Genomic DNA, 27,849 nt, shown 5'->3' with positions numbered 1-27,849 from the left:
ACAAATTTTCTACCACTCAGCGATCCCCCAGGTCTCCCAATAAAAATGGTACCTCACTTGTGTGGGTGGCCCAAGTACCAGTGAAAGGCAAGTGCCCAAAACGTATTGAGGAAACATCAAAATTACGTACCACAAAACACCTAGTTTTGCAAGAGGGGTCACATGCGTATTTGGCCCCGGGCTTGGTGGCCATTTAGGGAAACCTATCAAACCCACACATTTCTAAAAACTAGACACCGTTGGAGTCCAGGGAGGTATGGCTTGCGTGGATCCCCCAATGTTTTCCTACCCAGAATCCCCTGCAAACCTCAAATTTTGCTGGAAAAAAACAAATTTTCCACATATTTTTGTGTGTAATCACCATGCCGGCACAAGTGCCCTAGCACATAGCGTTCCCTTCAGTCTCCCGAGTAAAATTATACCTCACTTGTGTGGCTGTCCAGTGCAGAATTGGCTAAAAACATATTATTTTTTTAAGGTAGCGCTTAGAAGTCACTGTGCTATACCCTTAATCTCTATGTTTTGGGCTCTTCCCAGTCACAGGCCCTTGACCTATCCACACAAGTGGCGCACCGAAGGGGTTAATAATGGGCATATTTATGCCTTTTTAGGTCTTCTGGAAAGTTTCCCTTAGTTAAAGATTTATTGATGATTCTTCTTACTGGTCTGGCAGCAGAGGTAGTTAGAAGAATGTCCTTGAATATTTATGGTGGGCAAGAGTTAGAAGGGCTGCCCGCAGGCCTGCTTACTTTGACCAAATCCATAAATTCACTTTGTGATATTCGTTTGAAGGAATGCAGAGGCTGAGTTAGCCTACTCTTAGAAATGGGTTAGCGCTAGTGGATTTCTTTTGTTTTAAATATGAGTCCACCATCTCAGCTTTGGTTCAGAAATGATTTGACAGTTTGCACATAAATTCTCGAGAAATGGGATGAGTTTCTTCTATGCATTTAGGGTTTTCAAAATTCAGTGAGAATTTTATAAAATTCGTTATTTGAAGTTTTAGCATTTTAATTCTGTCTGAATAGTAACTTGTTTGCTTTTTTGATTGTGGAGTTGTACAATCTGTTAAGTTTTTGTAGGTGAGGTTTGTCTTGATTTCTGTTTGTTTTGAGCCAGGTGCGTTGCAGCTTTCTGATTTGTTGCTTTATCTCTTTTAGTTCTGTATTTCTCAACGATACCTGTTTTCTTCTGTCCTGTTTTGTTGTTCTGAGTGGCATTGGGATATCAAAAGCTTTCTGAAGCCGCTCATAGTTTTTGAATGGAATTTTCTGTGTCTAGATCTGTGTTTGGATGTTAGTTGTGTTTCTAAGTATTCCCAACTGAGTTTGTTGCACGGTCAATGTAAGGTGGTTTTAGGTGTGTTGTTTTGTGGTGATTTATGTTGGAAAGCTAGCAAATGGTTGTCTGATCCAATTTATTTTTTATATATTTTTTTTATACCTGATGATATTTTGTCTAACAATTCATTCTTTGTAGCTACTCTTCTCTAAACCAGTGTGGGGTTTACATTATTATTTGTTAACATTACTAAAAAAGCCACAGCGAAGGAGGAATTCCCTAACGGGGAACACACTTTGAGATGTGCCTTGCTCTCCTCTATTTTAACTAGTGTGTCAGAAGGGCAGAAATTGATAGGTTGTGTTTTCCATGACTGCAGCTTGACCCTCCACCAGTCGTTCCAGAGCCAACCAGTACACAGCCCCACCTCAGTGGTATTAGTAAGTCCATAAAAGCTGCTTCCCGTCATGTTAGTTATGTCTGTTTTTTGAAAATCTAGCGAATGTATTTTGTGTCACTACATTTCATGGTTATATTGGGTTTCCTAATCAAATTGAATTATTTGAAAATGTGCACCTTCCATGCACTTTATGGTAAATGAAACCTCAGCACTAAAAGTGGTAGCTCTGTTTAGTCATCCGTAACATTTGAACAAAACATTTCTATAAACATAGTATGGTGTAAAGCAATAGTCAAGGCCACAGTTTGTAATCAAGACGAAATAATTTGATACACCTTGATCGCTTGATAATGAGCATTATATAATAATAACGTCCTTCAGATCGTCGTTCACAGTCAAGGCCTTTATAAACCACATTTTTTGTCCGTACGCGCACGCTTAGAACAGGCTCCACGTCGTTCGCCTGCGGCCTACCTACTGCGTGCTCATGGAGGTCCCGCGAGAGCGTGTAATCTCCCCTGTGCGTCGTGGCCACGCCCTCATTTACCTTCTCTTTAACAGTCTTGGCTGCTGCAGAATAAACACCTGGCAACAAGAAGCCTCAAACCAATGCAGTCAGTTGAACAAATACAAGTGTGCCCCAGAGGGATTCCTATTCCTAAAATGTTTTTAGAATATGAACGAGTCCGACACAGAATAATCTGATTTTATAAAAACAGAAGCTGTTAATAGCATTATGCAGATAGATTGGTGTGGCTATTAATATGGATTCGTTAACACCATAAGTGGCAGAGTGACTAATCTGCTATCGAAAGGTAATATCCATAACGGGACTGTATGGCAGGGATCTCTCTGCCTGAAATCAGCGCTGGTGTTTCATAATTGAGAGGCTGCATTGTGTGCCTGGAGCCCACCGGAGGGCTGTGAAATGGATGTTTTAAGACATTTAAATTATGGCACATACCGGACCGCACTGAAGGGTAAGAATCGGACTACAGCCCCCAGCATACCTCACCAGGGAGAGTATGCAATTATTGGATTAAAGTGACAGCTGTAGTTAATTCCGTCACGTGCTGCCTTTTGACCCCATGAGGAAGAAGCAGGAGCTTTGAAACGCGTCGGGGGATATGCAAAGAAACCGGACACATCGTGCAGCCCTTGAAAATAAATAGTTTTGTTTAACTGCACCAGCGGAGTGGCGTCCTTGTGTTCAGAGGCACATTGGAATTATATATATATATATATATATATATATATATATATATATATATATATATATATATATATATATATATATATATACATGGATTAGAGATTGACCTATGCATTTGGCTGAACTTTCTTAATTGTCAAAATAAATTGACAGATCATGTAATTTTTTATGGATACTATGTACCAAATGGTTTTGCTAAATTTAAATGCAAACAACAGAAAACCAGACGTGCAATGAACGAATTTACCTGCCTCGAAGCTTGATCTTTTAAGCTACACCTCCACAAAAAAGTGTTTTCTCTTGGGACTGTGTTAGTTAGTGGACTTCATCATCTCTGTTGCATTAGGCCTCAATTCACAGAAAGTAGTCGGCCATACACACGTGCCTGTTTAGAAACCTAAAAAATTAACAGCCTGATTCATCAAGCCGAATTGCGCTCACAAAGGGCCAGAATCTGAGAATCTGGCCCTTTGCGAGCGCAATTTTTGCATTTGGGATTCATCATCCCAAATGCAAAAATCGGTAATTGCTAATTCGCTAAATTGCGAGGAATTACATTTAAGGAATCTCTATTTGAGTTTCCTTAAATGCAATTCATCAACCATTTTTAAATTGCTAATTCGCAATTTCGGGCCGCTATTTACCGAGAGGTCAGACCTCTCGGTAAATAGCAAAAACTTAGAAAAATGCTTTTAAAAGCATTTTTCTAAGTTGCATGTTGCACACACACATGTCCTTTGGACATGTGTGTGCGCAACACCTGTTTCAATTTGCATTTAAGGGGTGCTACCGGGTGTCCTTTGGACACCCCTGCACCCTTTAAATCGCTATCTTATTTGCGATTAGCTAATTGCTAATCGCAAATAAGGAATTCTCCCCATTCATTCCTATGGGCTTTTTGGCCCATAGGAATGAATGGGGAGTTATTCCTTATTTGCGATTAGCAATTTGCTACTCGCAAATAACGAATGTGAAGGAATCGCTATTTATTTAGCAATTCCTACATGAATACCGTTTTGCGAGTCCTTAATAGCGATTCGCTATGAATCGCTATTAGGGGCTCGCAAAACGGCCCGTTGATGAATAAGGCTGTATGAACTTAATAGATTATCTATACTAATATAATAAAGAGAGAGCCCAAACCTTTGAGGCGGGTAATCTCAGGAACCACAGCACCAATCACAACACCCAATACAGCGTTGGAAAGGGCAGTTGCAGCAGAAGGACATAGGCTATGTAGACGCCCACCATATACATTTAAAAGGTAAAAAAACTGTGCCAGCAAAGTAGTCCCTTGTGGGCGTGTCTGCGTTGTGCTGTGGGCGTGTGCTGTGGGCGTAACAAACGCTGGGGGAATGTGGTACGTTCCGCCTTTCATGGCATGTCTCATATGGTGTGCTGTGGGCGTGTGCTGGAGGCGTGGGCGTGTGCGGGGCGCGGGATTACGGAAAAAAAGCGAGCGTTGTGCCCAATATTTCATTGTTTTTTCTTCCCAGGTTCTGTACATTCCAGCTCCGGGTGTCCACCCTGCTCCCTTTAACCCCTTCCACGCTCATGACGAGCTGGGCTCGTCATGAGGTAGCCTCCTCGCACGCTCATGACGAGCCCAGCTCGTCACGTAACATGCGATTTTAAAAAACTCAGCGTACGGGCGGAATTCCGCCCGCACGCATGCGGTTAAATACCCCTGCACCCCATAATCATAACCCACTCTTACTCCTTAAAATACCCCAACACCCTTAAACACTAACCCATCTTAACCCTATAAATATACCCTGTACCCCAAAACCCAAACCTACCCCTAACCCCTAAAAATACCCCTGTACCCCAAAACCCAAACCTAGCCCTGAACCCTATAAATACCCCTGTACCTCAAAACCCAAACCTACCCCTGAACCCTAAAAATACCCCTGTACCCCAAAACCCAAACCTAGCCCTGAACCCTAAAATACCCCTGTACCCCAAAACCCAAACCTAGCCCTGAACCCTAAAAATACCCTTGTACCTCAAAACCCAAACCTAGCCCTGAACCATAAAAATAACCATGTACCCCAAAACCCAAACCTATCCTTAAGCCCTAAAAATACCCCTGTACCCCAAAACCCAAACCTAGCCCTGAACCCTATAAATACCCCTGTACCTCAAAACCCAAACCTACCCCTGAACCCTAAAAATACACCTGTACACCAAACCTAGCCCTGAACCCTACAAATACCCCTGTACCCCAAAACCCAAACCTAGCCCTGAACCCTACAAATACCCCAGTACCCCCAAACTCAAACCTAGCCCTGAATCCTAAAATACCCTTGTACCCCAAAACCCAAACCTAGCCCTGTACCATAAATATAACCACGTACCCCAAAACCCAAACCTACCCCTGAACCCTAAAATACCCCTGTACCCCAAAACCCAAACCTACCCCTGAACCCTAAAATACCCCTGTACCCCAAAACCCAACCTAACCCTGAACCCTAAAAATAACCCTGTACCCCAAAACCCAAACCTAGCCCTGAACCCTTAAAATACCCCTGTATCCCAAACCTACCCCTGAACCCTAAAAATACCCCTATACCCCAAAACCCAAACCTAGCCCTGAACCCTAAAAATACCCCTGTACCCCAAAACCCATACCTATCCCTAAACCCTAAAACTACCCCTGTACCCCATAACCCAAAACTATATCTGAACCCTTAAAATACCCAAACACCCCAAAGCGTATACCTCAGTACCCCAAAACATATACCCCATACCCATACTAACCTTATCCAAACATTTAAAAAAAAGAACTTGCTTTTACCATTCATGCATTTACAACGAATTTCGTTGTAAATGTATACGTGGTAAAAGCCTATAAAATGTAATGCCATGCGTTATAATGGCATTACGGAGTCATGGTACTTTCGTAATGAAAGCATGCGGAGTGATGGTATGCGGAAAGAAAGTTGCGGAATAATGGGTGTTTGCCCTCCCCGGTAAGTACATTGGTGGCACAGCGGCCCACAACTCCAGCAACATACTCATATTTTTTCGCCGCCGATTTGAAAAATGCACAGGTCTTTCTCATTGATGGCCAGCACCGACATACACTTTTAGACACACCTCCCGCCAAAAGTTCGAGAATTGCGAACTTTAGAGCTGGGGAGCTACGTTCGAATCTCAGCATCAGCTCAACATCCTGTGATTCCAGGCAAATCGCTTTGTCTCCCCACGCCTACCACAAATGAATGTGTTCTTCTGTAATGTAAAGTGTGCTCATGCCATGTTGTCGAGTTCGTGCTATATACCATTTCAAGGAAAACTAAAGTAGGGAAACTCGAGTTTACACACTACTGAACGCGCACTCTTAAGTGCATCAGCAGTGCACTGTGAATCGGAGCGTTTCACAGGCCTGTCACAGATAAGAAATGCTATCAAAACAAAATCCTACAAAACAATATACTACTGGCCGGCAGCAATTCATACCCGGACAACGTCGGGACGGGCTGCTAGTGTATACATAAAATATCAAAAATGAAAATGTTAAAATGATCTGTAAATGTGAAGGAATTTGAAGTGGGTGGTTAAAAAGTAAGGCCCAGATTTATTGAAGACTTGGGTTGTCCTTGTCTGACACATGATGTCGCAAGGCAACACAAGTCCTTCAATGGAATTTACAAAGCCACACAAGGGGCTTTTTGTGCTGCGTAGCATGACTTTGTAAATAAATGCAACACATCTGTTTGTGCTACCTTACGCTGCGCTTCTTTGTGGTAGGAGTTCCATGGGTGGTAACAAACCTGGAATTGCACCGAAATGGTGCACCTACCACAGTGAGTCAAAAGGAGGAGAAATATGTTTATATCTCCTTGTAACTTCCTCTTTCTATGCGTGATGCATTCTACATCAGGCAGAGTAAGAGGAATTTGCCTCTTAGTATTGTTTTTAGACAGGAAGGTATACCTTCCTGCACAAAAACTATTTGGCCTGTAGCACAGGCTCCCTTGCAGCATGGAACAAGGAAGCCTATGTTAATGCGCGCCAGTGTAGGTAGAGCGCTGAGCTTAGCTCTCTCCCATTCAAGCAGCGCAGCAACTTTGCTTGGTGTCCGGTTGCATGAACTTTTAGTAAATACTCCCCCAAATTGAATATCCTTCTCCTGATTCGTAGGAACAGTGTAGGGAGAGCAAATATAATCTAGTATAGATGTTTATAGTGGGGATATCACGTGCCATTCGTCCACAACACCCCCCCACCCCACCACAAAGACACTTTACAATTGATTGGTGTTCACTGCGTAGCTTTTATTACTTGTCAAATAACACCATCTTTATTTGTTGATAAACCTTCAACTTTTACCAATTTTATTAACCATAACAAACTCCTATTACTGAACATAAGGAGGCACAGTATACATATGTGCCACTGGTTACCATGTATTTACAATTTGGCATCTCTAGATCCACTCTTGAGGCGTGTTGTACCAGCAGGACACAACCCAACCCCTCACCACCACTTCCATATGAGGTACCATGTTGCTTCCTCCAAGCACTGGCCACTAGGGTTGGGCCAGAGAGTCCAGGACCCCCAGCAGGACGGCCCCCTCTCCTGCCAACTCAGAGCTCCAATGTCTACCTCCCTGTTGCAGGGTCAGCCAGTTTCTGCCAAAAAGAAGTCCCAAGCCTTTTTCTCTAGTCCGGGACCCGCCAAATATACTATTAAACTTAGGGATGGATGGGTGGGCAACTGCTCTAGATGCGCCTTTCCGACAACCCCCAGAGGCGAGAGGACAAAGAGGGCTGCTCCTTCGAGTCCAGCAGTTTTATCACCTACGGGGAGGGATCGCAAGCACACCTTCCTCACTTCTCGCATTTCTTTGCGATCCTCCCCTTGCCCACTTCCAGGGAAACAAAACCGTTCCCTCGGCACGAAATCCCACTAAAGGCACCCCTCCCCTAGTCACGGGGGGTGCCTCTTAGGAGACTCAATTGAAGCACTGTGTACGCTGACTAAAAAGGGCATGCATTAGGAATACAAATTACAAAGTGATATGGCTAGAACATTGCTTCTTCTTTTAGAAATAAAACCACATTCAAAACCACTCCAACCTTCCTATTAAAATTTCAGTTTTTGTATATTTTCTTGTTGCTGTGTTTTTCTGTATTGTTTTGAGATTCAAATGGTAAAAGGTGCTTAGGATAGGTTCCTTGGCTTCTTGTAACAAGCATTTGCAATGCAATAGGTCTCGCATTAGAAAAGTTTGAGCTATTGGTATTGTAAATGACAAATTTTATATTTATGTGTTGGTTTTGAAAATAGCGAAATTAATAGCTTTGTCATTTACAATGCTAATAGGTATAGCTTTCGCAAATGTGACACCTATAGCATTTGTAATGCAATATGTGTTTTATTTACGTGACCTACATGTATTGATATTACAAACAAATGGCTTTTATTTATTTTTTAATAATTAATACTTAAATAAAAGTTATTGTAATTTATAATGGCAATAGCTTAAAGTTTTGTAAATAACTTTTGTGAAGATTATGTTCAGTGTATTTTATTGTGATGAAAATCCAAGAATAGATGTGAAATATTAACATCTTTTTGTGACATTTATAATAAAGCTTGAAACATTGAGAGAACATACTTGAACTAGTTGTTGTTGAATGGTTGCACAGATTGATGCTGTGGTGGCGCTGAGTGATGTTGTGGTGCCCCTGAGTGATGCTGTGGTGGTGCGGAGTGATGTTGTGGTGATGTGATATATAGAGTGAGGGCGATAGATAGATAGAGAAAGGGCGATAGAGTGGGGGCGATGGATAGAGTGGGGGCGATAGATAAATAGAGTGAGGGTGATAGATAGATAGATTGATAGAGTGAGGGCGATAGATAGAGTGAGGGCGATAGATAGATATAATTATGTGGCACTGAGTGGTATTGTGTGGAGTGTGCGTGTTGCATTCAGTAGAGTGTAATTATGGGGCGTGTAATTATGTAGCACTGAGTGGTATTTGGAGTGTATGTTGCATTGAGTGCAGTGTAATTATGTGGCGTGTAATTATGTGGCACTGAGTTGTATTTGGAGTGTATGTTGCATTGAGTGCAGTGTAATTATGTGGCGTGTAACTATGTGGCACTGAGTGATATTTGGAGTGTATTGTTGCATCGAGTGCAGTGTAATTATGTGGCGTGTAATTATGTGGCACTGAGTGATATTTGGAGTGTATGTTGCATTGCGTGCAGTGTAATTATGTGCCGTGTAATTATGTGGCACTGAGTGGTATTTGGAGTGTATGTTGCATTGAGTGCAGTGTAATTATGTGGCGTGTAATTATGTGGCACTGAGTGGTATTTGGAGTGTATGTAGCATTAAGTGCAGTGTATTTATGGGGCGTGTAATTATGTGGCACTGAGTTGTATTTGGAGTGTATGTTGCATTGAGTGCAGTGTAATTATGTGGCGTGTAACTGTGTGGAACGGAGTGGTATTTGGAGTGTATTGTTGCATTGAGTGCAGTGTAATTATGTGGTGTGTAATTATGTGGCACTGAGTGATATTTGGAGTGTATGTTGCATTGCGTGCAGTGTAATTATGTGGCGTGTAATTATGTGGCACTGAGTGGTATTTGGAGTGTATGTTGCATTGAGTGCAGTGTAATTATGTGGCGTGTAATTATGTGGCACTGAGTGGTATTTGGAGTGTATGTTGCATTGAGTGCAGTGTAATTATGTGTTGTGTAATTATGTGCACTGAGTAGTATTTGGAGTGTATGTTGCATTGAGTGCAGTGTAATTATGTGGCGTGTAATATTTGGAGTGTATTGTTGCATTGAGTGCAGCGTAATTATGCGGCGTGTAATTATGTGGCACTGAGTGATATTTGGAGTGTATGTTGCATTGCGTGCAGTGTAATTATGTGGCGTGTAATTATGTGGCACTGAGTGGTATTTGGAGTGTATGTTGCATTGAGTGCAGTGTAATTATGTGGCGTGTAATTATGTGGCACTGAGTGGTATTTGGAGTGTATGTTGCATTGAGTGCAGTGTAATTATGTGGCGTGTAATTATGTGGCACTGAGTGGTATTTGGAGTGTATGTTGCATTGAGTGCAGTGTAATTATGTGGCGTGTAATTATGTGGCACTGAGTGGTATTTGGAGTGTATATTGCATTGAGTGCAGTGTAATTATGTGTTGTGTAATTATGTGCACTGAGTAGTATTTGGAGTGTATGTTGCATTGAGTGCAGTGTAATTATGTGGCGTGTAACTGTGTGGAACTGAGTGGTATTTGGAGTGTATTGTTGCATTGAGTGCAGTGTAATTATGTGGTGTGTAATTATGTGGCACTGAGTGATATTTGGAGTGTATGTTGCATTGCGTGCAGTGTAATTATGTGGCGTGTAATTATGTGGCACTGAGTGGTATTTGGAGTGTATGTTGCATTGAGTGCAGTGTAATTATGTGGCGTGTAATTATGTGGCACTGAGTGGTATTTGGAGTGTATGTTGCATTGAGTGCAGTGTAATTATGTGTTGTGTAATTATGTGCACTGAGTAGTATTTGGAGTGTATGTTGCATTGAGCGCAGTGTAATTATGTAGCATATAATTATGTGGCACTGAGTGGTATTGTCTGGAGTGTATGTTGTATTTAGTAGAGTGTAATTATGTGGCGTGTACTTATGTGGCACTGAGTGGTATTTGGAGTGTATGTTGCATTGAGTGCAGTGTAATTATGTAACATATAATTATGTGACACTGAGTGGTATTGTGTGGAGTGTGTGTTGCATTGAGTACAGTGTAATTATGTGGCTTGTAATTATATGGCACTGAGTGGTATTTGGAGTGTATGTTGCATTGAGTGCAGTGTAATTATGTGGCATTGAGTGGTATTTGGAGTGTATGCTGTGGTGTTTCAGAGTGATGCTGTGGTTACCTTAATGGTCTGTCCGACAGACCATGAAAGCAAAATCTGCAGTGCACGGGGGTCTGTACATGCGATATGATATTTATGTATTTTTATCTTGAGGGGCATTTTGTAATTGTATTATGATGGGTGGTAGACACAATGTGGTCTGTGGATATTAACGATCAGGCACCATCCCTGCACATCCTCCCAGGCTGGCAGCCCCCACAGAGATAAGCCCAGCAAAAACATTAATTAACAATTGTGGACTGGCAGTCTATGCTGAGTGCTACAGAATAATTACTACTATTGGGTGTTGTCAGCGGGTGAAGAATGGTAGATACAGGAGGGTGGGACCAGTGAGAGGATGGATGTTGTTAGTGAATGCGGTCTATGGGTACCAAAGATTATCGATATGTCCTGCCTACTCACCCAGGCCAGAAGTCTGTAGAGCATCCCCTTAATGTTGACTGTGGTTAATAGTTTGTTTTCAATGGGTGCAGGATACAGGATGACTCATGACATTAGTGATGAATGGAGGATGCCATCTTTGGATGCTGGGTGACGTAAGTAAGTGTTTTGGTGTCTCCAAGTGATGTGATTAGGTATGCTATGGTTAGTGAGTGCCAGGTAAAGGGTTCAGTCTGTAACATGCAGGATGCTGTGAGAAGGTACTGGTGGTCTATGAAGGTGATGGGGAATAGGAAGGGACGGTTGTTTATGGAGACGAACAACAATGCAGGATGGTGATGCATTATCTCTGATGGCATAGAGTACAGTAACTCAATCAATGATTGCTGCCCTTAAGTGAAGTGTATGAGGTGCAGTTTGGTCAGTGCACCCTGATACGCGGCGATGCCTGTTTGGTGTTGTATTCTGTTGCCAGTGATTGATGCCTGCTGCATTGTGTGGTCTGTGGGGGCTGGATACAGGGTGCTGTCAATGATGATACAGCAAGTAGTTTCTGTGAGTCGAAAGTGGGAATGGGCAATGTCTGGAGTGTTGGGTAGCAAATGGAGCGAGGACAGTAGTTTCTCGATAGAGGGTGACTGTGTAGTGGGCAGTTGGTGCTGGGAGCGAGAAGCTCTGAGGCAGGATGCGTTGGATGCTGGAAGTTGTCAGTGACTGACGCCTGTATCTAATGCGAGGTTGTGCTGGCTTTGGCAGCTGGGCGAAGTCCGTGGGTTTGTTTGTAACAGTTGGTGACACATGTTTTTTGGTGGGTGGGAGCTAAAGGCTGGTGTTGCCAGGGTCGGACCTTAGTAGAAAGGGAGGGGTTCAGCGCACTCACCCAGGCTGGTAGCCCCCGCAGGAGCCCCCGTGGGCTGACCGTGGCCCGCACTGTCTCTTCCTCGCCCTCCACCAGCTCTATGGCGGTCCGCAGGCTGCGTTGCTTGCTAGAGCGCTGGTGCTTCCAGCACAGATAGCCCAGCAGGCCGCCCAGGACCACAACCAGGCTGATGTTGTGCCATGTAGACGGGTGCCAGCAGTGCCACGCTGCGAGCGAACAGCAGCAACAGGCGGGTGACGTTGTTTCCTGACGGGGTCCCTGGTGCGGCCCTGTGGGGGGGACTCCTGAGGCTGCTCCCCGGGCATCTCCAGCCTCCTCTGCCCGCCCCGCTCCTCGGAGATCCAAATCTGCGCCTCCGGGCCCGGGCTGCAGAATGTGCGGCATGTGGGCGGGCTCAGAACACAAAGCGCCCCTGAGGCTGATTGGATAGAGTGTGTCAGAGCCACGTCCGGAAGGAGGGACAAAGGGCCGGAAGTCTCGGGGCGTGGCTATCATGTAGTGGCCGGAGCCGAAGGAAAATACACGGAGAGCCCCTTAGGGACCGTTAGTGTGCGACCTAACGGGACGGGGTGGGGGTCGGGGGTAAAAGGGCCATCCTCACGACCTTGTCATCCCATAACAACGTAATGCGCAGCTCCTGCCCTCAAGGCTATCGCCTTCAACTTCTGCCGCGGCTCACAGTGGTGTTTAGGAGTTCATTATTATTATCAGTGGTGCGCGGAGGCGGCGGCGGCCGGCCGGCTGGAAGACCTGGACACGCTGGCCACAGTGGTGCGAGCCTGGTAAGGGGGGGGTGGTGTTTGCCTGTATGTCTGTATGTCTGTGTGCCTGCGTGTGTGTGTGTGTGTGTGTGTGCCTGCCTGCGCGCGTGCGTGTGTGTCTGTGTCTGTGTCTGCGTGTGTGCCTGTGTGTGCGCGTGTGTCTGTGTGTGTGTATGTATGCATGCGTGCGTGTGTAAAAAGAGCCTATGACTGGTGGGGGGATGGAAAGTGAAAGTAACCAGCGCGCGTGTGTTTGTCTGTGTGGTGGCTGGCTGTGTGAGCACGCGTGGACGGAGCCGACGTGCGCGTTCGCGCACCCAAATCCTGGAGAAAAGCTAGTAACACTCTCTTGTCCTTCATTCCCCCGAGTCAGCTAGCTATAAGTCTCCACCTGGACGCATCCTTTGGATGCGAATTCCAGGCTCGACCTAAAAAGCAGTAAAGGGCAGTCCACAGAAGTCAAAAGATTAGGAACCGCTGTTATACAATACCCAAATGAATTCAGAGAAAAGTCTTAGCCCCCCAGGTGATGATGATGCTCAGATTTTGGATTTTTTTAATGTAGTAAACCTGAGAAGGCTGGGAGGAAGCTAATGCTCAATTTGCAACTGATCACCCTAGAATGCTCCTATTCCAAAAGAATAACTGCATTTATGCAACACTTCACCTAACCCAGAGAACCAAATAAACTAGCATTTTATGCAGCTCAGCGCAACAGGACCACTTGCTGCGTCAAATGGAGAGAGCAGGAATGAGCCATATGCACTAAGATATAGCGCATTCCTGCTCTCTCTCTCTGCGCTGGTGCACATAGTGCAGCCTAGTGCCAATGCAGGCACCCTTGTGCCATGGTGCAAAGGTTTGTGCGATACAGGCAAGATTGTTTTTGTGCCGGAACGGCTACCTTCCTGCACAGAAACGATCCTGAGACATTTTCCTCTTTCAGCGTGCGATGCAGAATGCAGCATACGTAGAAAAAGGAAATAACAAGGCAAAATAAACATATTTCTCCTTGCTGTGCCTCTGTTGGGATGTAGTTAATTTTGACGCATTCCCAGGTTTGCTATTCTTAGTAAGTCTGGGAATGCGCCAAAATCTGTGGATGGATGCATGGGAAAACCCTTGCTCCACCCATGAAACGCCTTCCCAGAGCAGGGTAATGCAAGGCAGTGACTTGCGCTGCCTTGCGTTACCCTAGATTTAGTAAGCCATGCAGAGCCACACTAGGTGGATTTTTGGAGCTTAGTAAATGTCACTGATGCGCTTGTGATGCCTTGCGTGACACAATCGCAGCACAAGAGTTTCATACATCTGTGCCAGAGTGTTGAGTCACTAATGCTTTTAGTGTGAAAGTTCTGCACCAGTGTATACATTGTCCACACCCCACTGACGTTGAGTTCTCGCTCACAGGGCCATAATATCAAGAACAGCGTTAACATTATCGCCGCTTTAGCAGCAGGAAACTGCAGCTAAAGCGGCAATAAGGGGCTTGATAATACGCCCTTGTGAATTCTCATAGAAGCCCATGTTCTGGTGTGAACATGGGCTTCTATGGGAATTCACAAGGGCGTATTATCAAGCCCCTAATCGCCGCTTTAGCGGCAGTCTCCTGCTGCTAAAGCGGCAATAATGTTATTGCCGTTCTTGATAATAAGGCCCACAGTTTTAAAATGTTTCAGCTATCACCATCTAATTGTCCTCTTATCCTGGTACTGTAGAGTTCTCTGTTCTTTTGTTTGTATGTTACCTGCCCCAGTGTAGTTGCCTTCCTTCTCCCTCTGTACCGTTCAATTCTTTTTAGCTTGTTCAGTACTTCCTTGATCACTTTCAGGTCGCCCCATCATAGAAAGTGTTTTATACTTAACAATGTGTATTATTAAGCATGGTTGACTGAAATGCATTGGTGCGAAGAACATGCGGGTAACGCAGGATGTAAAGTGGTCATTTACTACTGGGTTACATAACAAAAAAAAACTGAAGGATGAGCCACCAGGGTGAGTTCTTATCAATGGAGAAATTAACTTTCCTTTTTCCTCCCAAACCTCGTGCCTGAAACCCTCTTTCCTTCTGGACAAAGAAATGGAGTCCCAGCTGAGACCCTTGGAATTTCGAGTGGGATCTGGCCATCCGTTGTTTCTCCCTCTGCAGAGCAGGACCCTTGCAGTAGTGGGCTTTAACTAAATAACAACACTGGCAGGAACTTGTAGTGTTCATTAATTATTGCAAGGAAAGAAACGACCAGCTCTGCCTCTGGTTCACAATGTGTGCGTTCTTCGGGTATGTTTAGGCAGATCTCCCAAACCCATCATGATGTCCATACTTTGAATGCAAGTCAGTCACTCTTTTTTCTCTTAAACAAGGAGTTTGGCCCCAAAATTCCTTTGTGTTCTAGGCAAGAATCTGGGTGGTCTCTGTCTCTTCCAAGGGTAGGATAGCAGAATCTTTGACCTCGAGCAGATCTCTCATTGCTTAGAAGGGTGAATTTGTTCAGCTGATTACCACAGGACAGAAAGAACGAGAACAGCCAGAGGGGCCCTTGCAGGTAAAAGCGTTGGGGCCGGGTTGGAGGGGGGATTAAATAAATAATTAATTTTCCCTCGTTGTAGTCTGTCAAAATCGCCCCCCCCCCTAACCTGGCCCCACCGCCCACACCACTCTTACCTGCACAGGCCACGGCTGGTGAGTAGAGTGCTTTTCCTTCCTGACACTACCTTTTGCTCTTTGACCAGTGTGACAGAGCATCATGGAGTGGAGGGTAATGATTGCTGACCATGTTCTATAGATGGAAGGGTCATATGCTGCTCATTTCCAATGGTGAATGAGGTTTACTTCTCACAGTAAGAGCTCAGACCCTCTGTGTACTGGTTGACTGAACAGCGAGAATACGTTTTTAGCCACTCTGAATGCACCATGAGAAATTTCAAATAGGCATTTATGTTGGTTTAATTAAAAATGTTTCCGGGTCTTCACCTGTAAATTAGAACATGTGATTTATTTCGTAGCTGTTGATCCTACTTGACCTTTGTTCTTTTATTCATTTATTTGTTAGTCCTCATTGCACAGTACCTAGGTAGAGTATACTTGACAAGAAAAATCCAGCGCAAGAGGAGCCCGTTTTATCACTCTGTACACCCCCGCCCTTCCCCAACACATGTAATTTGGCTTGACTTCTGCTACTGTGGGGGTATCCTATTGGCCATCGGGCATCCCCTGCGCACCTTGTCCACTCCTTCCTTGTAGGGAGTCGAAACCTGTATCAACATCTCCCATTTACTTATTTCTTTGGCACTTAATCATTGGACTTATTCAGGTCTTAAGTACGCTATTACAACCCAAACCCTGTCCAGTACTGTTCCCATATATCCCAGAATTCTAGCCTCTTACTTTGTGTACCAGCTCTGTCTAGACCATTTATCCTGAGCACTGAGTTCCGCCATTCTTCCTCAGTAGGAGGCTTTTGATTAACCAATTTGATAAAAATCTCACACTTGACCAATATTACCAATAAAAAAAGCAGATTTATTTGGTTTTTACTTAAACTAGGTCCTCCCCTTTCGCCCGTATCAACATCCACCCCAAACATAACTAGCTGGACGCTTACCTGTATTGCTTGGCAAACTACTTCTGAGAGGATCTTACCCACTGCTTCCCAGAAGACCAGAAGACCTGTAGTCGGGGGCACTGCCAAAACAAATGGATGTCATCAGCTGCTTCCTCATCACATTTAGGGCACCGCTTCACCTCTCCTCTTCTCAGTTTAGACTGCTTCTTTGGTGTCCAATAAGCTCTATGCAAGGTGAATAGATGGTTCTTTTTGAGAGGTGCAGATTTAATAACATACCCACAGATACTTGCCATAATGATGGTACATCCAGCGACGGCAGAGATTTCCCCCAGATTTCAGTAGGTAAGGTGAATTCCTCTCGTCCTTCGGAAATAAACGACCAATACCAGTATGATACCTCTTTCTTCAAAACTTCCCCCTGGAATTTCAACTTCAAATCTGGATTTCCTAAGCCATCCTTCCCCAGGGATTTTGCCCAGCTTGTCAGTTGGTACAATTTAAACTTGGACAGAGCCCCGTTGGTCAATACGAGTAGAAGGTCCCAGCCAACAATTGTAGACCCACTTAATAGCCGTCCCCATTCTACTATTCCGCCAACTCTTAACAGGGCAGATAACACATCCTTTAAACACTCCGGCGTTCCTGGCGAATCCCAAATTGGGGCGTATTCACAATAATAGGGGATCTTCCATGAACGCCTTAATTGAACCCACAGTCCAACTGCCAAAGCCAGATATTTTACTTTCTTAAATAATTTTGTGTGGCCAAATTTGTACATAAAGTGACTTCCTTCTGGGCATGTCATAGTTTGCATATACAGTGGAAAAAGACAATAGTCCTTAAATAGCACTCTAAAGTTTTTCAAATGAAAGGCCCCATAATATTGGAACAGATCCGGACTTGCTATGCCTCCGTGTTCTTTCTTCCTCCTTAATTTCTTCCAAGAGATTCTAACCCCTCTCGATGCCCAGATGAAACTACTGATATCTCCCTGAATTCTGTAAACCATTCCTTTTTTTAATTCTAGGGGAATCGAATAAAAAATATACGTGAATTTAGGTAGTATTACCATCTTTACTAAGTTGGAACGACCCAAGAATGACTAAGTGAGGCTCCTGCATTAAGGAGTTTTTTGGACTCTGTTAGAACTTTAATAACATTTATTTGCGGAATTTTATTGATTTCTCTCATAATCTGGATACCTAAATAGCTGATCTGCTGTTTTACCAAGGGGTCATTACACTGACTGTTCCAGACCATGATCTCCGTCTTCTGCTTATTTATTTGGTAGCCAAAAAGTTTGCCGAACTGTTCCAGCATCTCTGTTATTCTTGGAAGTGAACCAGTCAAGTCATTTGTAAATACCATTAAATCGTCTGCATAAAATGCGACCTCCTTCTCCCAATTCCTAAACTGAAAGGGGCCTATGTGGAGGTTTGACCTTAAGGCATTAGCTAAGGGCTCTATGTATAGATTAAACAATAATGGAGGGAGAGGGCACCCCTGTCTGGTGCCCCTTCCGATATTTATCTTCTATGTAAGAGACCCATTAACTAACACACGCAACGAGGGGGATCTATATAGAATTCTTACTGCTCTTACAAAGGGCTTGACCTTTGTTCTGCATCAAACCTGATTCTTGAGTTTGGTAAAAAGGCCCTCTTGCAATTGAAGACATTTTCTCCTGAAGAGAGAGAGAACATTTTGTGCATTTATATTGTTTTTCGTCAACTAAAAATGATGGTGAGACTTGAACCGCATGTGTAACCATAACATTGAGACGACTTTAATGAGGATATTATAGGCCTACATAATTCATCAATGTTTATAAGAAAATGTTGCAAATATTTGTTTAATAGGATATGCTACTGCTGTTGATGTAGAACACATTTCCTTGTTATTAAAGGTTGCCAATACTACGGCAATACTAGAGCTAATATTTTCACACATGCTGGTAGGAAGGAAGAACTTGCAAACTTTTTAGACACTAATGGTGAGTGTTTGATAATGTTAATTTCAACTTCTTAGAACATCGATTGGAATAAATAGGGTTCAGGTCTAAATCCATAACTGGACCACTGGCCCTCTCTGATGTTGCCAGACTAAAATGTAAGTAAATTGTTCATTGTTAATATACTGTAAAATCCAGAGGGCTGGTAAACAAGGATACCCTTAATCGCCAATAAGTTTATATATATATATCTATTGAGCTGCAAGCTCTAATTCTGAGAGAGTTCAAAAAATATAATGGATCCCATATAAATAACATTTCATAAAATGCAGCTTTATGCTAATGATGTGATGATGATGCTTACAGATCCTGAAAAATGGTAATACATGGGCAATTGAAAACTTTGTGCAGGTGGCAGAATATAACGATAATTTTCACAAACTAGTTTGAGGGTCATTTCAATGGAGGGAAGGATCTGTGATCTCCCAGAGTGGGAGAAAATACATATTACACACGTAGTGATTGATTTCATAAAAGAGGAGAATATGATCATAAGTAATTTAGATATTAACAGATAGAACACCTCAATGTTGAGTTTGTGGGCAAAGTTAAATGTGTGCAGGGCATGTTTCTGAGGGAGGACAATAAAACAATATAATTATTTAGTAGTTTGCAAACTCAACAGGTGGGTTTGGTCAACCTAAATGTAAGGCAAATCATGAAAGTTTTGTGTTGGTAAGTTCTACTAAAGATTTGAGGCATTTTGGAAAGTGGTCCTCTAGTTGGGTGGAAAAAGAGTGCTCTTCTTTGTATGGGGTCTGAGTAGATGTATTTTTCTTTTTTTTCAACATGGCAGTAGGAAGTCTCTTTTCTCTGGAAATCGATCCTGTGCTAGAAAAATGAACAACAATCTGATATAATCCTTTGCTTACACAAGGATGACAAATGTAACTCTAAATGTTGGACTTAATAGGTTTCAGGCGGTAAGATGCAAAGGCTTAATAGTTTCTTCAAATAAAAGCATGGCTTGGAAGACTCTGAACACTCTCATCATGAAAAGCTTAGGTGATCAATGGACAGTATTTCATCATCACTTAAGTAAGAATGTAAATCTACTCTGCATGTGAATTGGTATTTCAGAACAATAGATATGTATTATATCAACCTGAATGCATGTTCAAATAAATCATTTAAAACTCCTGTTAGCTGACCTAGGCTGAAAGTGTAAGTATACAAAAGGGCCCACATTCATAGGATGAGTCAGTGCACATGTGTTATGAAGAATTCCATTTAGTCTCCGGTTATGAGATTAGTAAAGACCCGGCTAGCTTGTTATTCAGTGATCTGTCAGGCTATAGAAAGACAAAAAAGTTATAATGTGATTCTGCAAGTAAAGCTCAACAAATTAATTATTTGTGAATGGAATTCTACATTTAAATTTAATATAGATTATTTGTTAGCTAAAATGGCTAGACTAAATACTGTGGACTGAGTTACCTTCAAGACCCAGGGCCAAGAAGTTATTTTAGAAAACTCTATGGGATGATTGTTAAACATGTATAATTGAAAAGCTGTTCAATGTCTTAGAAAAACTGGAATAATCTATAAGATAACGGTTAATGTTGTGGTGGTCAAAGGCCTTAATTTGTTTACTTTCTCTACACAGACGTAATTATCTATGGCATTCCAAAGTGTTCCATTGTATTATATTATTTCTGTGTATGTATTATAATACTTGACACATTTTTTAAAAAGCGTCCTGTATATAATTAAACTTGTTTAATAATAATCTGTAAACATATAAAAAAGGTATATGTTAGGTGTCAGTAAAATCAGATACCACAGGAAAAAGTTATTGTAGGCATGCAGAGAAATGTGCTAGTTTTTGAGAACACTGTGGAAACATTGCTGCATATGGAAAAAACATAGGAAGGTTACACCATTGTGAAGTAATGAAGAGGACCCATAAATAGATCCAGGGGTAGAGTCACGGGGACAAAAACTTCCGGCTAAAGGGTTAAAACATACTTTCCACACTCCAGTATGGCGCACAGCACGTACCAGTGGGATAACGTGTGAGGGTTGCATGGTGAGATGTCTGTGCTCTGTGGATAGAATGCGTGTGTGACCCGGTGCTGTTGAATGAAGTGAGAGTACAATGAGATTAACTATTGGTGCAATGGGTGGTATGGAGTGCCTCGCCTCAGGTCACCTAGGGTCATGTTAATATCCCCCGGTACACTGGTTTACTAATTCCAGTAACTGAGGAATCACTGATGCCCTTGAGCTGGAGCCGTCCACACAGTGTTGAAGTTGCCTGTGTCCGCTCTGAACTATGCGAGCTTGCTGAGTGATATTTACTTTTGGGTCATTGACCAGGCAGGTCAACAAGTAAATGCCGAAGAGCTAAACTGTGTGGCTTTGAATGGGAAGGATGGTCAGTCGCTAACAGAATAAAGTTTAAATCTCTGTGACGCTGTAGATCTGTTGTCAGATTAAAGCAGACTGAAGCCTGTATGAGGGAGGGTTTACTGTTGATTACAACAATGTCTTTAAAGTACAAACTCTCTCAGCACCAATACTACTTTGAGCCTCATGGTCACTGTACACTGAAGACTTTCCGAGAAGCACTTGAAGGAGAGTCCTTATTTTAAGGAAACACAGAGCTCAGATCATGAACAACAAATCCATTTATTGCCACTTCCTGTCACTCAAATGCCTCAGGTACTCTGGGGAAGGAAAACAATCCACCTGTATATCTCAGGATCCACATTTTCTTCCTGTTATTCTCAAATCATGACCTTAGTACAACTGATAAAGTGGCGCCGGGAGGTGCAACATTGCCAGGTGAGGTGAATACACATATACACATGCCAACAAGGTGGGTTATCTTACAGACGATCCAAAGGCAAGCCGCCCCTCGCGACCTACCACCTGATGGGCCAATTTGCAACGTGGCCTTATCCAATCGTTGCTTAGCGGTTGTGGTGAGGAGATAGCCCCTCCCATATCCGGTGAACCATTGGTCCACCCTCTTTCAATCACCCACAAAGACCGACATAAGCAGAGAGGTGGAGTTGTAGCTATCATTCACAAGACCAACCTCGACATAACGGAAAGCGCACCCTACCTATACAGCTCCTTCGAATGCCTCTCTATCAGCATCAAATCTGATGTAAAGAGTTCAACACTTTGCCATCTCCTCTATCACCCTCCAGGCAACTCAAAGGAATTCGAAATGCAACTATCTGACCTAATCACCCTTTGCGCGCTCAACAACGCCAATAACATAATCCTGGGCGATCTCAACATTAGATGGAACGACACTAATAACCCGCTCTTTCAATCCCTCAACAACCTTCTGATAGAAAACGACCTGACAACACTGCTCTGAAGAAACCCACTACAGAGGAGCGATACTCGACGCAATCATTGCGGACAATCACACAATCACCATCGACTACATCATTCCAGTTGACTGGTCAGACCACCACTTAATTCTTTTCCGCATCAACCAACCAACGCCATCTCGACTCATAAAACAAGCTCCCCCCAAATGGATAAGGAATATTGCCCAAGTCCCTCAGACCATCCTAGAAGATGAACTAAGCACTCTCCTCCCAAACTCAACGGAGCACCTCTCAACCACTGACCTGACCTCTCTCTACTACTCTAACATGACGACCACCCTCGACCCCTGGCGCCCCTGAAACTAAAAAAACCCAGAAACATTCCATCGAGATCATGGTTCACCACGGACATAAATGACGAAAGAAGACTTCTCAGATCCCTTGAAAGAATCTGGAGGTCCAACCCATCCTCTCTTCACCGCGAACAACTCAAGTCGGCACGCAGAAACTACAACAATCTCATCAAGGATAAAAAATCTTCCTTCTTCTGCTCCGCTCTTGAAAACGCTAAAAACCGCCCCAAAGAGCTCTTCAACATCATCAGAAGTCAAACATCCAAACCCATAAAATCCGTTTCAGTGTCCTCTAAAAACCAATGCGACAACTTCGCCAACTTTTTTAACGAAAAACTCATCAAGATTGACCTCTCTCTTAGCACAAACCCTTCTTTTCCAAGAGGGACCAATACCCCAGAACTGTCTGACAGCACCTTATTGATCCCACCTACCCAATGGTCCGTCTTCACGCCGATTCAGGAAACAGAGATCGTCACCCTGATCTCCAACGCCAAACCGTCTTCCCACTCCCTGGATCTGCTTCCTATAAACCTGACCAAAGCTCTGAAACACACCCTAGCCCCAATTTGGTGCAAAATAATCAACAGCTCGTTGAGCACGGGAATTATCCCAGACTGCCTCAAGGTCGGCCAAGTCACGCCGCTACTAAAAAAAACAGGGTTGGACACAGAAGACATGAACAACTTCAGACCCGTGTCAAACCTCCCTCTGTTATCCAAAACACTAGAAAAATGTGTTCTCCCACAGCTAACCCAACACTTAGAGAACATCAAGCTCCTTGACCCTCACCAATCGGGTTTCAGAAAAGGATGCAGCACTGAAACTGCCATCCTTAACATCATAGACGATTTACACAAATCGCTTGACTCCGACCAATGCTGCCTTCTCATTCTTCTTGACCTTTCGGTCGCATTCGATACTGTCGATCACTCGCTGCTCTTAAAAGTCCTTCAAGAAAGAGCAGGCTTGGAATTGACGGTTCTGAACTGGTTCTCCTCCTTTCTACACAATTGCTCCCAAAGAGTAAAAATCAAAAACTTTGAATCCGACCCCCTACCCGTCAGCAGAGGAGTCCCTCAAGGGTCAGTTCTCTCCCCTCAACTCTTCAATATCTACATGGAACCCCTTACCACAATACTCAGGAATTCCAACATCCCGTTCCACCTCTACGCTGATGACACACAACTCTATCTGGAAACCACCTGTATGGATGACATTGTCAAACTCAACGACACGCTCAAAGACGTTCAACAATGGCTCTCACAAAACCACTTAAAGCTTAATCAAGAAAAAACTGAAGTTCTACTCATATCCAACAGAGACGAAAACCCCCAAATTGAAGAATGGCTCAAAGCCATTGACGCCCTCAATGGCACCCTCAAGCCAAAAGACTCAGTCAAATCCCTAGGTATCACCTTAGACCCCAAACTAAACATGAAAAAACACATCGCTAACTCCGCCAAAAGCGCTTTCCTCAATCTGAAACTTCTTTACAAAATAAAACCATTCCTTCCTCCCAAGGACCTTCAACAGGCCACTCAAGCACTGGTGCTCTCCAGAATTGACTATGGTATCGCAGCCCTGACCGGCTCAGCCAAATCACACCTAGGACCCTTGAAAACCACCGTCAATGCCACAGCCAGAATGGTCACAGGAACCAAGAAATACGACCACATTTCCCCCGCGCTCAAAGACCTGAAATGGCTCCCTATTGAACAACGAGCCAACTTTCGAACAGCATGCCTTACACACAAAGACCTCCACACAGGCAAACCGGAATACTTGGCTGCCAAACTCAAAAGGGCTGGCTAGTCCTGGACCCTCAGAAGTTCCAACACACTTCTTCTCATTCCATTGAAACCGCGGAAACGCAAAACTTTAAGTAAATGCTTTGCAGGCAATGCACCCAGGATTTGGAACGCCATCCCTCCTCACATCAGAATGACCGCCCACTTCCCAAAATTCAAAACTTTACTCAAAGCCCTCTTCCTGGAAGCCACCTGAACTGTAAGGGATGCTCATATTACCACCATCCCGTGTAATCACTACGATCTGTATGTATTTTGTTATATGAAAGCCCCTTGAGTTGTCCGGATATCAATCTTCCATCGCCGATAAGGCACACTCTTGTACCTGGTGTGAAGCGCTCGGATACCTTCGGGTCCAGCTAGCGCTATACAAAACTTTTAATACATTTTTTTTAATGAAAGGTGATCTCTGCCGATTACAAGGGCATGAAGGCTTAGTCCATCCGCGGTATGTAGCTCTCTCACTCAAAGAACCTTTGCATTCCTCAGATATCCCAGACTATCCATTCCTCAGATCTCCCAGACTGTTCATTAGTGTTCCAGGAACCTCATCTAGATTGTCCATTACTCGATCTACAATGGCTGTGAATCCCACACTCATGGAGAGTTCAATCTGGAGCCTGGCCACAAGGGAGCAAAAGTCCATCCACCAAAGAAAATGAGTTCCAGGGGTGTGAGGGGTCTAGAAAAAGGGAGCAGAAATGGGGGATAAAGAGCCCTGGTCCAGTTCCTCTTCTGAACACGGTGGGATACAACATACCCACCTTATGCGTGAAGCATTCCTTGAGGCCTACACATCAGAAAGAGGAGTTTCTATACCATCCTTACACACACCTCAGACTTTTGTTTAAAGAAAATGTTTTTCTGCAATTATATATTAAGTAACCCTTATAATATTGAGGTCAGTAATATTAACCTTCTCATATGCAAGCTCACAATACTCACTACCGCTATATTGTCAAGGAAAGCATTTATAGGGAAGAATTGATTTATTATTCTAATTCACATGTGATTACCTTGATATTATAAAGAGAGGAATTTTTAGAAGTCGATAAAAGTGCAGTTCAATATTAAAACTTCGATATTGTAGTACAGCATGGAATTGATGATGGCGGGGACATGAGATTGATGATGTGTTTCCAGTGATTATGCCAATGTTAGCAAGTGTCCTCCAGTGGCACAATGTGGGAACTGCAGCCAACCATAGGGGATTATGGGTGAATATAGGTTTCTCATAACCTAACACTTGGGTAGTACCTGATTACCATGTGGCTAGTTGTTTGATTTACATGCTTAAAATTTCTCAAGGTCAAGAGTTTATTAGTGAGACAGAACGCGTCGCAGTCAGCAATACATTTATTAATCTGCTAACAACTCCTGGTTTTTTTTTGTTCTTCTAGGGATATGATATGGTCTATCATGGCAAGAGCTGATTTGTTTATTGACCCCCTGGAATATGGTGCTGTTATTCCTCAAAGTCCCTGACTCTCAGACTTGAGGACTGGTAACTTACACAATGGAAGAAGTGACAATGAGGGAGCCGGAATTAGACTGCCCAGTCTGCTGGAACCCTTTCAACAACACTTTTCGTATCCCAAAACTACTCGACTGCCAACACTCCTTCTGCTTGGAATGCCTGGCCCGCTTAAGCCTATTATCACAATTCAGGAACCAATTGCAGTGCCCTCTATGCCGCCACCAGACCGTGCTCCAGCCCGACCAACTCATCACTGACCTGCCCCACAACGAGACGGTCCTCAACCACTTGAGACTGGAGCCCAACCAGATAATCCTAGAAGGCCGGCAGCTCTGCTTCAAGGATGAGCGCAAATCCCGGTTCCATTCACGCCCGCCCACAGTGTATACACTCACACTAGGGATGGAACCAGGAAGCAGGGTGGAGACCCCCAACTACACGGAGCAACCCCAGATCCCCAGCATCCCCAGTGAGTCCTCGGACCACAACTGCTTTCACAACCCTCAGTTCCGCCTTTTTGCATACGTAATGGCAACAATCGTCAGTGTGACTCTTCTGCTCATTTTCTCCATCTTCTGGACTAGGAAGTTTTTATGGGGAGTGGGATGATTTTATACAACATTCTGGGCTGTCTTATCTCTCACAATCTCCTTTGCAAAACGTTTTTATTGTTACATTTTGTAGCTAAAAATAACAGAAAGAGAATAGCTGATAATAAAAATATTTACAATTTTTACTTGAATCCAATCCGTGAAAAAATTAAAAAACATATGAAGTGTCATTCCCAAGGTCATGTTGAGGCTTGTAAAACAATCCCACAATGTGCAATTAGAGGAATATTTACCAGAAAGAAATATTAGTATAGTTCAATTAATTAAAGAAACATTAATCATTACGTTGAAAAATAAGAAATTGCAAAACCCCAAAAGGCCTGGAGAACACCTGTGAAGATACCTCCTAAACTATTTCAAACCCCTTCTCCACAACTGTGGGTCTGTGCCAAATACCTGCTGTTTTACGGATGGGTGTGGTGTCCCCAAGGTGGCAGTTAAGTTGCTTCAATTGCTTAAAAAATTAATTTAACATTGTTTGTTTTACAGACACCTGCTGCAATCTTGGTTACACGTATAGTATAGGCCAGGGGAATCATTGCTGATTAAGATGTGTTAAATAAGATAGCAAAATATCTAAAAAAAATTGAGGTTTATGGTGCTTTTAATGGGAAACAATACTGTGGCACAACTCCTCCTCCATCCAATATTTATTGTCACCCTTGAGCTATTGTTCTTCAAACTTGCCAATAAATTTAAATTAAGCAGACTATGTTTCGGAAATGTTAGCGCCATTGATCAAGGATGTAGGCCGTTATGTATCACCAACATAAATACATCCACTGTTGAAATTCATAATAGGCACATACATTGTGTGTGTGTGTGTGTGTGTGTGTGTGTGTGTGTGTGTTCACACATGCTCCCCTACCTGTCTCTCACTAGAGTAAAAGACGCGGTCACCTCAAAGAAATGTATGCTCTGAGGTGTAGAAAAACTGAGCACTTCTATCTTGTATTATGACAAATGGGAACCCTTTTAACAGTGGCTGGTGTTTTCTTTTATGCAGTTGGACCCCAATTTCCATAGATCATCCGGAGGCAAAGAAATGTGCCTGCCTCGTCACATCAAAAATATTACCTATAGGTAACACATACAGGCACCTTATTGCCCCAAAACGAAAAGATATACACATTGTCCATATTGCAATTTCCCCCTTCAATACGCCCTGGCTGAAGGGCAGTCTAGAAGTAGAGAAGACCGGTAAAGTGATGCTCGGTGCTGGGTGTGTCTACGTGCAGGGCGCAGACATCAGTGCTGCGTGGTCTATTCTTCAGGTACAACGCCTCGAAACAGGACATAGGAAATTGTTTTGCAGGCAATGTGCTTAATCCCCTCATTTTGTGTCTGGTGAGTACTGGCAAGAAGGCAGGGCTATGTGTACAAGTGTTATTGTGTCTCAGATAGAATGCGAGACTGAACTTTGACCTGTAGAAAATTAGCCCAAAAAGGACAATTTCCTAAACTGTTCCTCGCCCTCTCTGCTGCCTGTTCATAGGTTGCTGCAGGATATCATCACAAGGGAATGGAGTAATCCAGAGGACCTCACCCCAACCATGTAGGAAATAGTCTGTTCTGAACTTCTTGCAGCAATTGACCAAGAAGTGGAATTAGTCAGGGAAGTGACTTTCTACATTTAAAGAGTTCTGGGTGCAAGCTACTTTGGCAACTGGTCCATTCTCCCATCCGCCAGTAATCCAGCGATATTAAGAGGATATGTAAGCCCACTTCAATAACATGGGCTTCTCGTCAACAAGCGGTAATCATGCCTGGTGCCATCCCAGACAAAGGATTTGATGGGTCAGCATTCGGAACAGAAGCCTATTCAACTTTCCTAATAACAACACTAAGATCCAGCTGTGGGACAACAAGGATTGCACACAACAATCCAAATTACTGTCAATCAG

General features: G+C 43.4%; 1 protein-coding gene across 1 annotated transcript in view; it reads left to right on the top strand.

The window, feature by feature from the left end:
* RNF183 (ring finger protein 183) overlaps positions 1 to 26,068 on the top strand; it is a 78,161-nt gene extending 52,093 nt beyond the window's left edge. The window contains exon 2 of the mRNA XM_078640869.1: positions 25,258 to 26,068. Within this exon, the coding sequence (XP_078496995.1) occupies positions 25,374 to 25,943 (570 nt within the window). The 5' untranslated portion in view covers positions 25,258 to 25,373 and the 3' untranslated portion in view covers positions 25,944 to 26,068. The remainder of the gene's footprint in view (positions 1 to 25,257) is intronic.
* Positions 26,069 to 27,849: the final 1,781 nt, after the last annotated feature.

This window comes from Lissotriton helveticus, chromosome 5_1 (assembly GCF_964261635.1).
Source record: "Lissotriton helveticus chromosome 5_1, aLisHel1.1, whole genome shotgun sequence".
Taxonomy (NCBI): domain Eukaryota; kingdom Metazoa; phylum Chordata; class Amphibia; order Caudata; family Salamandridae; genus Lissotriton; species Lissotriton helveticus.
Note: the sequence above shows the minus strand (reverse complement) of the source record. Positions and strands in the feature narration are given on the sequence as shown.